Here is a 13,554-nt window from a genome sequence, read left to right on the forward strand (position 1 = left end):
TAGAGCCACTTTCACAGTCAACAAATGCAAGGAAATTTTTCATGCATATCCTAATTCTGGACCACAGTTGGAAAGTCTCATTGAGCACTAACATTTCTGAAAACTAATTCCCATAAGAAGAGGGCTTTTAAAAAAATGGAGGCATCAGTATGGCATGAAAAATCCCACTTGACTCTGGAAGGCCAAGATAGCTGAAACCTGAACACAGAGAGGGGAATTTCAGGCACCGATGACCTCAGTTAAAAGAAACAGTGAGACTTTTTGAATAAAAAACTTGAAGGTGTGGTATGCCTGCATGCACAACAATTAAAAAAGGCCATCAAGACCCATGATTAATGTTCTTGATCAAGGCTTGCAGGTACTAAAGTCAATACGCTTCCTTTCTCTATGAACTTGTTTCATTCATCCTCCAGGTCATAAAGTAGAGGAAGATGGAGTTGAGGTAGGGGACTAGGTCCTGAAAGAGGAAATCAGGGGAGATTGAAAGGATCCACATGTGCACCATCACTAGATCCAGGGACTTGGAGGGAAGAATCTCCAAGGCCAGGTGGAAACAACCTGGATACTGACTGCCATGTCCACTCTAAACTCTGACCTTGCATAATTTCTAGGGAATTTAAGGGAGTTTAGGAGAGAGATAAACAAACTCTTTTCACCTGTCCCACAGACGGGATCCCAGTAAGAGGTTCTAAGGCCTAAGGCCAGAATACTTGTCATGGGATCTGGAGACAGATCAAAAGGCTGAAAAAGATCCTTGCAGATGGCAGAAAAAGAGAGGATGCCTCTTAATTTAACCCCCTTTCCCAAAGGATAAGGGAACAGAGTCTGAGCTGGAGTATCAACTCTCATTCCCTCTTACACTGGAGAAAAAAAATAGATGTGAGAACTGACGCATGGGGCTGCACTCAATGTTTTTTGGGAAAAGAGTGTTTGGAGCTCGTAAAGTGAAACCAATATCTGATTTTCCATACAGACAAAGTCATGAGCCACACAGGGCTCTGTCGCAAGCAGCACTGCAACATACCTCCCATGAGACAATCGGCAAGTTACTCCACACATCCATGCCTTGTGCTCACCATTGACTCATTCATGTGGTCACAACGATCACAAGAACACAATAATCTATCTCAGGGTGATGTGTGAGAACTGACTCATTAATATTTGAAAAAAGTTCTCTATGATGCAAAGAGAGAAGGTGTTATATAATGAAAATACTACAGAACAAGTATTTGACCTACTAAGACCTTTGTCATAGTTCTCACAGAGAGGGTGCATCACAGATAAAAGCAGTTCTCACAACTTTCTCTCCCCTCTCCCTACCCCCATGCTCAATGCTGATCTGGAAAAAATGATGGTTTGGCCTGAGGTCTATCAGTAAAGGATCTAAGAGGAGAGGTAAGTTCAACCTATGAGCCCTGTAGAAAATATGCAAGAGCAGCAAATCTAAGGGACAATACAGAGATCTCAAAAAAATCTATAGAGGGATTTTTGGCTATCTAATAAGAATGGTCATAAAAGCTGAGAGAAACACTGTATTAGACATCTCCAACTCCAGTATGTTAACTTTAAGGATAGAAAATACAGGACACCAACAGGGATGCTTTAAGAATAAAATGTCTGATATGTGGAATTCCATTCCTACGACACAGCAGCAGGAGATATGCATACTGTCTCTAAGTTTGTAGCAAAACGTTTGGCTGAAGGGGGCTGGGTAAGATTCTTGAGAAGTCTAATAAAACTCTTTTTGTTTAAAATTGCACCTACAAGACAATCTCTCAGGTATACTTCCTTACTGATACCTTAATGATGTTCTGCTTACTTATATAGGACCATTTATTGAGGCTTCCATTCCTTCTCCAGAAGCGTAAGCATGCTTATTCGTGTAGCAGATCCATTTTGGGAAAGAAATTTTCATCAATATTTTTAAATAATGTAATAGTTATTTTTACCTCTTTCTATTAGCAAAGGCAAATGATTTAAAAATATCTTCCATCAAGAGAGACTATCTAAGCAAAAATTAGGGAGAAGGTAAGCCTGACCTACCAGATTGTTCTGTCTAAAGATGAGGCAGCAGTCAGTTACTATGCATTGAAAAGGCACCAGAGAGGAAGCTAAAAAGTCCCTGAAATGACAGACATTGTAACTCAGAAGGGAGCATTGTAGCAAGTAAGCTATTGAGATTTCTCCAAACAGCCTTCTGATAGGGAGAGATACCACAGCAAAGGAACACACACACACACACACACACACACACACACAATTGAAGGGTAACCTGTCACCATGAAGTAGAAGAACTAAAATGAACTTCACCCAGTGACTGACAAGAGAACAGAAGTTCCAAATGAACCAACAGACAATACAACCTGCCTGAGCTAAAACAGAAAAACAGGAGGGAAAACAGCCTCTAAGGAGAGAAGGAGGAGGAAGATGAGTCCTACCCAATGTCAGAGACCAATAGAAATTCCTGTTAAACAAACAAAGAAAAAAAGGATGGAGGAACCTTAGGCATTCCAATGTTCAGTGTCTGGAGCATCGCAGGAACAACACTGTCATCCACAAAAACTGAGCCAGGCACGTAAGCTCCCTATAGAATGAATGGGGAGAGAAGGGCAACTTAGAATGTGAACTGCCAGCACACTAGGCAGGGAGCTGCCCAAGCTAGCAAATTTGAGATGCTGATGAGAGGAGTGTGTCCTAAGCCCCGCCCCCCTCTCTCAGAGATAGGAACCTAACTCCTGGCTTCAGGAAGGTGCCTATCTCTGCTAGCAATCACAAACTACAGGAAGATAAGTGTTCCTCTATCTAACTCGCATGCAGGGCCTGGCCTCTGCACATGCATGCTATATCAGGCCCTGCATGGAAGTTAGGCAGAGGAGCACCTGTCTTCCCTTGGTTTGTGGATCACTCTGGGACTTAGGCAGGAGACAGGCATCCAGACTCCTAGAATGAGGCAGCAGTGTGCATGCCTAGAGGCAGGAACATAGGTGCCAGGGAACTTTTATTGCAAAAACGTAGGCATTGAGTGAGTTTAGGCACCTACACAGTTAGGTGGCAGCAAAGCAGGAGTTTTATGGATGCCAGTTGTGCCTTAAAAATGGGCTTAGGGTTAGGTGCCTAAGTCCTCTGTGGATCTGGGACCTAGAGTTCTAGAATCCTGCTCTTACTGGTGAGAGGGCAAGAATGTAGAGACTTGAGTCTATGGTTCCAGGACTTGCAATTAGTAAGATGGAAGGGAAAGTGAATCAGAGCTGCAGCCCCTGTGGAGGTGGAAGCAACTACCCTTGCTTAACCTAAACTATCTTGCTCTGTAAGACAATAGCTGAGCTGCTTCAGCCCACTGGAAGCTATAGGAACTCAGCACATCTGAAAATCAAGATACTCATTTATTACCTACTCTTTTAGAAAAGGGAAATAGGATCCCAAAGAAAGACCAGATGTGGGAGCTGTACTCACAATGTCCAATATATAAAGGAATGCAGGCAGGAGCTAGCAATGTGCATGCTGTGCTGAAGGGGTGCCTGCTAAGGAGAGCTATTTTTGACAGAAAATTGACAGATGAAATCTAGGTTTAGGGGTCATGAGATCTGAGGGAGTCATTGTTCCACAATTCACTGGCTACTTACATATCTGTTAGAGGGCATGAATGACAAGCTTGCCTTGGATTTCATAAGCAGGGGTCCCATTTCCTGCTCCTGCGGAGTGGGCCACGGTTCTTTGAGGTTTCCATCAGTGGAAAATATTAGGGGGGAGGGGCTCATGCATACCCAGCAATGAGGAGGAAAACCCAGACAGAAATCAAGCACCTATGACCAATTTTGCAGAAGTGAGAAAGACAGAAGCACTCTCCACTGAGCAGGAAGAAAAGTCACTGCATTGCAGAAGAGTTTGCCAACACTGGAGTGGGGTTACAAAGATCTGCACCCAGGAACCAATAAAGGATAGAGAAGATGGGGAAGATAAAATAATCCTTGTAAATTACTTACATTTTAGGCATGAGGAGTGAGGGAAACAGAAAGAAAGAGCAGCAGAAGCAGGAGGAGCACCAGAAACAGGACTGCATTCAGACTGAAATGACTGAGGGAGAGTTGAAATGGCATCAGCATTGGATTCCAAACTAAATCCACTGGACACCAGCAGGTTGGGATCAAACCCCTGGGTCTAGATGAAATAAGGAATCAGAGCTAGAGCGATTAGTCCTGTGGTGAGAGAAAGCTTGCAAAGCTGGATCCCATGAAGGGGTCTCTCCAACATCCTTTTTGATGTTGCAAGCCTGTGCAGTTGGTATACAGCCACCAGACAGGGGCTTAGTCTTGGCTGAGTCCTTCCTATTCTACCTGCCCCTGGAAATTTCCACTACATGCATCTGACGAAGTGGGTATTCACCCACGAAAGCTCATGCTCCAAAATGTCTGTTAGTCTATGAGGTGCCACAGGATTCTTTGCTGCTTCCTATTCTTGTCCCTCTTCTTCAGGTTGTGCTTGCTCTTCTCTTTTCATCTTTCCATGAATGGAAAGTGGCTATTGAAAGAGCTGAGAGGTAGGTTCCATGCTTCCAGGAAAAGAGGCAAAGGATATTGAAGGTCTGACTTGACACATCCTCTTGCTTTCACTAGTCTTTGCCTCCTTGCTTCCCGGTAGATGGCACCAACACGCTGATTGTCTGGAATCTTCACCGGGATGAGAGAAGAGGCAATGAACAATGAGGAATAGTCATCTCAAAGCTACTAGTTTAGTGTGGCCTGACACTTGCATTTTTCTTTCATATTTCTGAATATATTAAAAACAATAAGCTATTAGCCATTTGCAATACCCCCCCCCCCACATTTAAACTTACTGTTTTATAATGCACTCATCATGTGAATAACAGCAATAAAGATGGTAAAAAGCCAGGCAATTTTAAACCTTCATGATCATATTGTACTCTCCTTCAGTCTATAGAGCTCTGATTGACATTAATGGGAATTACAAGCAAAGTAATAGAATATGGACCTTACCATCTATAAGGAATTTTGATGTGCCATTTAGAGAGAAATATCTAGTTTTGCTCCATATTTACACTCACAATTCATTCCAAGAGGCTAAAGAAATAAAATTGACAATGGGTTTTCACACATTATAAGAGAGAAAACAATGCTGCAAGTAGATTCTCTCAGTAAACTTCTGTTTCTTTTGTAACAACGTAATGCAATATATTTTAACTTGTGTTTACCTCCTCCCCATCTCAGACACCTTGCTAAATCATTGCCAGTCCCAAGAGGCAAAATAGCAACTGGAGGATGTTTAAGCAAATTTGCCTTTTCTGTGAATAAAGAAAAAAAATATATAATCAAAGGGACAAAAAACCGATAAGCCAAGTTCAAGTTGTACATGTAATACTTCAAATTATGGATAAGGTAACTGAGTTAAATCAAAATCTAACAGTTCAGTGAAACGTGCTTTGCAAAGGAAACTCGACCTCCCACAGACAGGCATTTTATTGGCTGCAGTGATGCCCCTCCAAAACTGGTACTATTCAGGTCTATAATTACATCATTATTATTATTATTATTACTACAGGTATTTTTGGCACCCAGAAATGTGGTATCTGGCTTAAACAGAGACAGTCAAGATCTCAGTAAGACTGAACATCACGCTCTCTGTTGCTTTCAGCTTTATCATTCAGCTAGGAAAGCAGAATTTAATCAGCTGAGAAGGCCTGTGCAAAGAAGTGAGTCTTGTAGATTTTTCTTACCATGGCCAAGTTCACGCTTTTTGAGGCCCTTTAAATGGAGTAAATTTCACCCAGAAAGAATATTTAAGATACACATATTTCAAATACACAACTACAGCAACACAAAACAACAAATAATTTCAAATATGTGCACAAAACACATTTAGTAGCAATGAACAGCACTCCTAGCCCTAAACTGATATTTGCATGAATAAAGTAAACAATCAGCAATTTGATTACACAGGTTGAAGTGCACACTATGAGTAATTTTCACCAGGAGTTCACACATCCAGTAGATCTGAGGGGAACACGGTGTTATTTTACCAATTTATCTGTCATCTTTGTAGAAAGCTTGCGGAGGATTTGGTATTTACAAGTGGATTTTAAGACCCTAAGCTTTTTAGAAAAAAAATAAAAATTCAGTTTAAAAGGCTCAAACTGCTTAGATAAAGATTTGGGATTTTCTCTTCCTTTGATCCAAACTATGATTCTCCTTTTTATGTCATGGGTAGTGGAGATGGAGGGGGACAAGAAAGGAAAAGACATTCAAACTGAAGAACATATTTATTTCCCAGAGTAGACAGCTTCCAAAACTTTATATACATAGCTTATGGCTTTCATAATCTCTTCCTGGCTTCAGTGAGCTTGACTAAACCAAAAACTGCTTACTAAGTCTGCAAAGCTGTGGCTTCATATTGGCTTCAAAGCTGTGGAAGCCAATATTTAGTTAGCCAAAATACAGTATTTTGTTGAGATAATTCCACTATAATAGAAGGGAAACTGCATAGAAATCTGAGGTATTTCCCATGACTACTTAATGACAGGAGAAGAGTTTAGAAACTTCACACTTTCGGCAATATGTTTAAGATTCAAGTACAATGATTTATGATTATTAGGCTATTTTGTTTTTACAAAACCGTTTTATCTCATTTAGAAAGGTGTCTTCTCTACCATCTTTGCCCTTGACTTCTAAAGGTTCTCTGGTGCATTTGCCTTACCCTACACCTCCCAACAGCACACTCTAGCCAGCACTCCTAATCAAAACTCCAGCTGACCCCCTTACTGCCTTCCCCCATCAGCTCACACTCCCTTTTCATGATCTCCAATACCGCATGCCGCCAGCTCTTCTCTCTGCAGCCTTCCTAAGGTTGAATAACCAATCACATGGTGCCATTAGTCTCTATTTTCTCCCATAAGCCTTGAGTGGTTCACAAAGTTCAACTTTCATGACCTCAGGGGTTCCTTTATTAGATGATTCCCAAAATGCACAATATCTGACTAACTATAGGAATCTAAAATTTTAAATAAAGCACGTGCCCAATCTGAGGCATTACACAGAGACTGGAGGCCTACTCTACCACGAAACAGACCCTGTCAAATGTATATGAGAAGTCTCAGAGAGAAAGCAAGAATATGGTAATAGAAAGGAGGGGATAACGAAAGGGAACTTGCAGGAACTGGCCTAAACTTTGAAAATGCCTCACGTTTGATTCATGTTGAAGAAAGGAGACAGAAGCAAAAATTAAACAAATTCTACCATCCCTAATCTGTAAATAGCCTAAGTAATATCATATGGGAATGAATGACTCAGGTATTCTAGATGTTCCTAATTATTTTCAATTACAATAACTTTTAAAAGGTAATGGACTTCATACTTCAAAGAGTCTAACTATCAGCATTTTAAGGGACTAAAATATTTGAAATTGTTGGCTCCACAAGCTGATAAATGAGAAATAATCTTATAAAGGGACTCCCAAAACATAACAGCTCAAGAGCAAATATAAATAAACCTCCTCATTACCGATGCAATCCAAAATCCAACCCACTGTTCCATCTCCACCACATGCTAGTACCCGGAAGTCAGGAACGTCTCGGAAAAAATTTAACCTGCAAAATAATAAGTAAATGTACTTGTTTAATTTAAATAAAGCAGTTATACATTATGAGTCTTTCAGTTTTATGACGCCTAATCTTTGTGATTTGTCATATAAAAGAAATCCATGCTTCATCAAATAAAAACTGGGAAGTTGAACAGTTCCCTATAAAAATCACATGTATCCACAATGCTGATTTTTTTTCTTTGGAGACAGAAAACAAAAAAGATCCAAAAAAAAAAAAGGTTATCCAATAAATCTAATTAGATTATTAGAACACATTCATTTCTGAGTTTAGAACATTGTAATATTTTACAAATTGAAGAAGTCTGAATATGAAAAATTTGAATCTATCGGTCTGTGGAAAGAAACGGGAATCCCTGGTCTAAATTCTACATTTGTCCTATTTAAAAAGTGAATTTTACCAGAGGCATGTGGTTAAAAAATGCCTTTTCTATATCTACATTAACACACCTAAACACCTAGCTATGTGCACCCCCAGACCCACTGCAAAATAAACCAAAACAAAACTTAAAAATAGCTGTAGCTTAATGATCTAAGAACATCCATGTTTAATGATTCATATTTGTAGCAGCTTTTTGTTCATCACATTATTTTTGCTGGTGGTATAGCTTATTCTTTTCCAAAGTTCGAAACACAAATGATGTTTTGTTCACTCATCAAAAAATATCCTGCACATACTCAATAAGTCAACAAATACATAATTTAGACCAATTATGAGAACAAAGGAAGGAAAATTCAAATATCCTAGATTTGTTTGTTTTTAAGAGCCCAATCCTGTAACCTTCACTTAGTTCTACAAATAAATCATAGCAAGACAAATGTTAAGAAGCTACTGTGCTAAAGTGATTGTGCACATGTCGCAAATGTTAATATCCAGGTCTAATTTTCAGTTTTGCTTTGTATCCTCCCCACAAACAAATATAACTGGAATACATAAATTACAGAAGTATTTTAGGTCAGCCATATTCTGAATGAATGTTCAGGTCTACTCTGAAGTATCTTATATTTATACATAGTAACTTCACTGTTTGGAGAACCTTTACAGTTATACCATGAACTTCACATAATGTTTCTTCTGGCTTTGAATAAATGAATGTATACATACAGCCCATTAACTAAAAATCCAATTGTCAATCTTGCATTAATGGTTAATAATGGTTCTCATATGGTTTCACTCAAACACAGTAAAAGTCATCATTGTAAATAAGGAATGGGATGGATTTTCTAACATAGCTTGAAGGAAGGTATAAATATGGTCTATCAAGATTTCTCGAGTCAATTAGAATGTTACTGGCACTTATGGTCTACAATCTACAGAACAGATTTTTTTAAACAGTTTGACAGAAATGTTGGGCCTGATTCTCATTTATACAAAGGCCCCTTTATACCACTGTGGCAGTATAAAGTAGGCTTAAAGTGGAATTAAATTTACACTTAATTTAAGTGTACTGTGCACTGTCAGAACACTAAAATGAGCCTTACTGTACATGAGAATCACACCTACTATCCTTAACTTGCTCAGAAAATTGTCCAGTTACCATTGCTTTACCTATAATAGCCACAGTTAAATAAAAATATAAAATACTTAATTTATAGTGGATCTATGTTCAAAAATAACTGTATATGTATGTATTTTTTCAGCCATTTCAATTCTCTATGCTCAGACTTACATCACCATTATATAGAGATAAGACCAATGAGAATTCATTTTGTTCATTATATAATGAGATTTTTTAAATTGCCTTAAAAACAGCTGATAAAGACTAGACATATAAGAGCAGGACTGCTCATCTGCCAGTAAGGTATTTTTCCCCTAGTACAGTGTTACTCAAATGTAGCCACTAGGGGCTTTTCTTGCAGCCACAGCCTCCTGGGCTGTGATGGGGGGTTGGGGAAATACAGTGGCCCCTCCCCTCTTTGTAGCTCCTGAATTCACTGCCTTGGTGTTGGTGCTGGTGCTCGGGCCATCAGCAGAGTTTAGGCTATGCCCTCCTCTGGAGACATCGGGGGCATAACACTGGAGGAGCAGCCAGCCAGTGAATTCCCCACCTTCTCAGTGGCAGTAGATGCAGGCTTTGGGCTTCAGCCCTGGGCTCCGGCTGTGAAACGGCAGGCCCCAGCTTCCGGCTGTGGGGTTTTGGGCTCCAGCCCACTGCTGCCTCCCAGGTCCCCCATCTACCAACCTACATTGCCCCTGGCCTCCGCTACTTTCCCTGACCTCCACCCAGGGCTTAATTTGTCCCCAGGCATGCTAGGGCTGAGTAAGGCCTGGTCTACACTATGCGTTTAAACCGATTTTAGCAGCATTAAACCGATTTAACGCTGTACCCGTCCACACAACAAGGTCCTTTATATCGATATAAAGGGCTCTTTAAATCGGTTTCTGTACTCCTCCCTGACGAGAGGAGTAGCGCTAAAATCGGTATTACCATATTGGATTAGGGTTACTGTGGCCGCAAATCGACAGTATTGGCCTCCGGGCGGTATCCCACAGTGCACCATTGTTACCACTCTGGACAGCAATCTCAACTCTGATTCACTGGCAAGGTAGACAGGAAAAGCCTCGCGAACTTTTGAATTTCATTTCCTGTTTGGCCAGGGTGGAGCTCTGATCAGCACAGGTGACCACGCAGAGCTCATCAGCACAGGTACTATGCAGTCTCCTGAGAATCGAAAAAGAGCTCCAGCATGGACCGCACAGGAGGTACTGGATCTGATCGCTATATGGGGAGAGGATTCTGTGCTAACAGAACTCCGTTCCAAAAGACAAAATGAAAAAATATTTGAAAAAATTTCCAAGGCTATGATGGAGGAAGGCCACACCAGGGACTCAGTGCAGTGCAGAGTCAAAGTTAAGGAGCTCACACAAGCCTACCAGAAAACCAAAGAAGCAAACGGAAGGTCCGGGGCAGGACCGAAAACATGCCTCTTCTACGCTGAGCTGCATGCAATTCTAGGAGAGTCCGCCACCACTACCCCACCCCTGTCCGACGATTCCGAGGTGGGTTTGGTAATCTCAGCCAAGCCTGAGGATTCTGTGGGCGGGGAAGATGAGGAGGAGGAAGAGGATGACGAGCTTGCAGAGAGCACACAGCACTCTGTTAGCCCCAACAGCCAGGAGCTTTTTCTCACCCAGACGGAATTACCCTCCCAGCCCTCCCAAGCCACTAGCCCAGACAGTGAAGCCATGGAAGCGACCTCTGGTGAGTGTACCTTTGTAAGTATAAAACATGGTTTAAAAGCAAGTGTTTTTTAATGATTGATTGATTTGCCCTGAGAATTTGGGATGCATTCGTTGCCAGTATAGTTATTGGAAAAGTTTGTTAACATGTCTGGGGATGGAGCAGAAATCCTCCAGGGACATCTCAATGAAGCACTCCTGGAGGTACTCCAAAAGCCTTTGCAGAAAGTTTCTGGGCAAGGCAGCCTTATTCCATCCACCATTGTAGGACACTTTACCACATCATGCATGTAGCAAGTAATCAGGTATCATTGCATGACAAATCATAGCTGTGTATGGTCCCGGTGATTGCTGGCATTCAAGAAACATCTGTTCTTTATCTCGCTGTGTTATCCTCAGGAAAGTGATATCATTCATGGTAAGCTGGTTGAAATTCAGGAATTTAAGTAAGGGGACAGAGATGGCCATTCCTACTGGGCTGTTTGCCTGTTGCTTAAAAGAAATCCTTCCTTGCACGTAGCCAAGCGGGGGAGGGGAATAGCGCTGAGCTTTTTCACGTTTGGCTATCAGGGATCTTTCCTGCTACCAGCCACACGGTGGTGGGAGGGGAAGGGGGGTGATTAGCAGTGATCTTCCATGATACCAGCCATGGGGTGGGGGGAGGGGTAAAGCTATCATCCCACAGAATTGGAGGCGGGGGTAGCTTCTGCTGCTGCATGTTAACAGGAAAAAAGCATCACTGAAAGGGATTTGCTTGGTTTTTGGGAAAAGATGGCACTGTGTATATGAAGGCTGCAGAAGCCGAAAGACAATGGCTTACCATGGCTGCATGCAATCTGAATTCTGATGCCCAGGCCTGCGTCTGTGAGATCTGTAACACCAGAGCCACAGGCACTCAATATTAAGATGCAAAATATGACCTTGAAGTGAAATCAAATGTGCTATGTAAGGTGAATAGTGTTGTTCACTGTGAAAGAGTATAACCATTGTTCTGTAAAAATTATCTTTTTAAATCCTTCTCTCCTTTTTTTCCCTCCCTCATGCAGCTGCACATTCTTCAATTCTCCCTACTCCAACCCGAAGGCTATATCAGATAAGGCGGAGGAAATAGAAGACGTGAGACAAAATGTGTTCGGAAATCATGGAAGTGACCAGCAATGAAACAGCTCATCTGAATGAGTGGAAGGACGTGGTATCAAGTTACAGGAAAGATGCCATGAACGTGAGGACAGGAGGGACCAACGTGAGGATAGGAGGGACACTCAAGATGACAGGTGGTGGCAGGAAGATCAGAGGCGTAGGCAGGAAGATCAGCGGTGGTGGGATGCAATGCTGGAGCTGCTGCGTGATCAAACTGATATCCTCCGATGCCTGGTGGAGCTTCAGGAAGAGCAGCGGGGTCACAGAGTGCCACTGCAGCCCCTGTGTAACCACCCTCACCACGTTCCATGTCCTCCTCACCCAGACATGTAAGAACGCGTGGGGGAAGGCTTCGTGCACCTGCCCATTCCACCCCTGTGGACAGCCCAACCAAAAGGCTGTCATTACACTGAAATGTTTTTAGTAGCCTTTTCCTTCCCTCCTATCCTCCTCCCAAACCACACCCGGGGTACCTTGTCATTTCTCTCCCTCTTTTTATAATGACTTTTTAATAAAGAATACATGACTTTTAAAACGATAGTCACTTTATTTCCTTAAGCAAGCTGTAATCGAAGGGGGAGGATGGTTTGCTTACAGGGAATGAGTCAATCAAGGGAGGGGGGATTCATCAAGGGGAAACAAACACAACAGTTACACCGTACCCTGGCCCGTGATGAAACTCGTTTTCAAAGCTTCTCTGATGCACACCGCTTCCTGGTGTGCTCTTTTCATCGCCCTGGTGTCTGGCTGCACGTCATCAGCAGCCAGGTGATTTGCCTCAGCCTCCCACCTCACCATAAAGGTCTCCCCCTTACTCTCACAGAGATTGTGGAGCACACAGCAAGCAGCAATAACAATGGGGACATTGGTTTGGCTGAGGTCTGAGCGAGTCAGCAATGTGCCCCAGCGCGCCTTTAAACAGCCAAATGTACATTCTACCATCATCCTGCACTTGCTCAGCCTGTAGTTGAACAGCTCCTGACCACTGTCCAGGCTGCCTGTGTATGGCTTCATGAGCCATGGCATCAAGGGGTAGGCTGGGTCCCCCAGGATAACTACAGGCATTTCAACATCCCCAACTGCTATTTTCTGGTCTGGGAAGTAATTCCCTTGCTGCAGCTGTTTAAACAGAGTAGTGTTCCTGAAGATGCGAGCATCATGAACCCTTCCTGGCCAGCCCACGTGGATGTTGGTGAAATGTCCCTTGTGATCCACCAGTGCTTGCAGCACCATTGAAAAGTACACCTTGCGGTTTACGTACTGGGTGCCCTGGTGCTCCGGTGTCAAAATAGGGATATGGTTTCCATCTATCACCCCACCACAGTTAGGGAATCCCATTGCAGCAAAGCCATCCACTAAGACCTGCACATTTCACAGAGTCACAACCTTTCGTAGCAGCAGTTTAATGATTGCTTAGTTACTTGCATCACAGCAGCCCCCACAGTAGATTTTCTCACTCCAAATTGATTCCCAGGTGACCGGTAGCTGTCTGGTGTTGCAAGCTTCCAGAGGGCTATTGCCACTCGCTTCTCAACTGTGAGGGCTGCTCTCATCTTGGTATTATGGCATTTCAGGGCAGTCACAAAGTTCCGTGAAAGTGCTCTTACACATGCGAAAGTTTCGCA

At 42.4% G+C, this 13,554-nt stretch overlaps 1 protein-coding gene across 6 annotated transcripts in view; it reads right to left on the reverse strand.

The window, feature by feature from the left end:
* Positions 1–13,554, reverse strand: part of DGKB (diacylglycerol kinase beta) — a 565,198-nt gene that overhangs the window by 287,539 nt on the left and 264,105 nt on the right. For 5 of the 6 annotated variants that reach the window (XM_030550690.1, XM_030550689.1, XM_030550688.1 and 2 more), the window contains 2 exons: positions 7,512–7,597; positions 5,210–5,299 (listed from right to left, as the gene is read on the reverse strand). In XM_030550690.1, coding sequence (XP_030406550.1) covers positions 5,210–5,299; positions 7,512–7,597 — 176 coding nt within the window. The remainder of the gene's footprint in view (positions 1–5,209; positions 5,300–7,511; positions 7,598–13,554) is intronic. The other variant, XM_030550693.1, reaches the window with a different exon arrangement.

This window comes from Gopherus evgoodei, chromosome 2 (assembly GCF_007399415.2).
Source record: "Gopherus evgoodei ecotype Sinaloan lineage chromosome 2, rGopEvg1_v1.p, whole genome shotgun sequence".
Lineage (NCBI taxonomy): Eukaryota > Metazoa > Chordata > Testudines > Testudinidae > Gopherus > Gopherus evgoodei.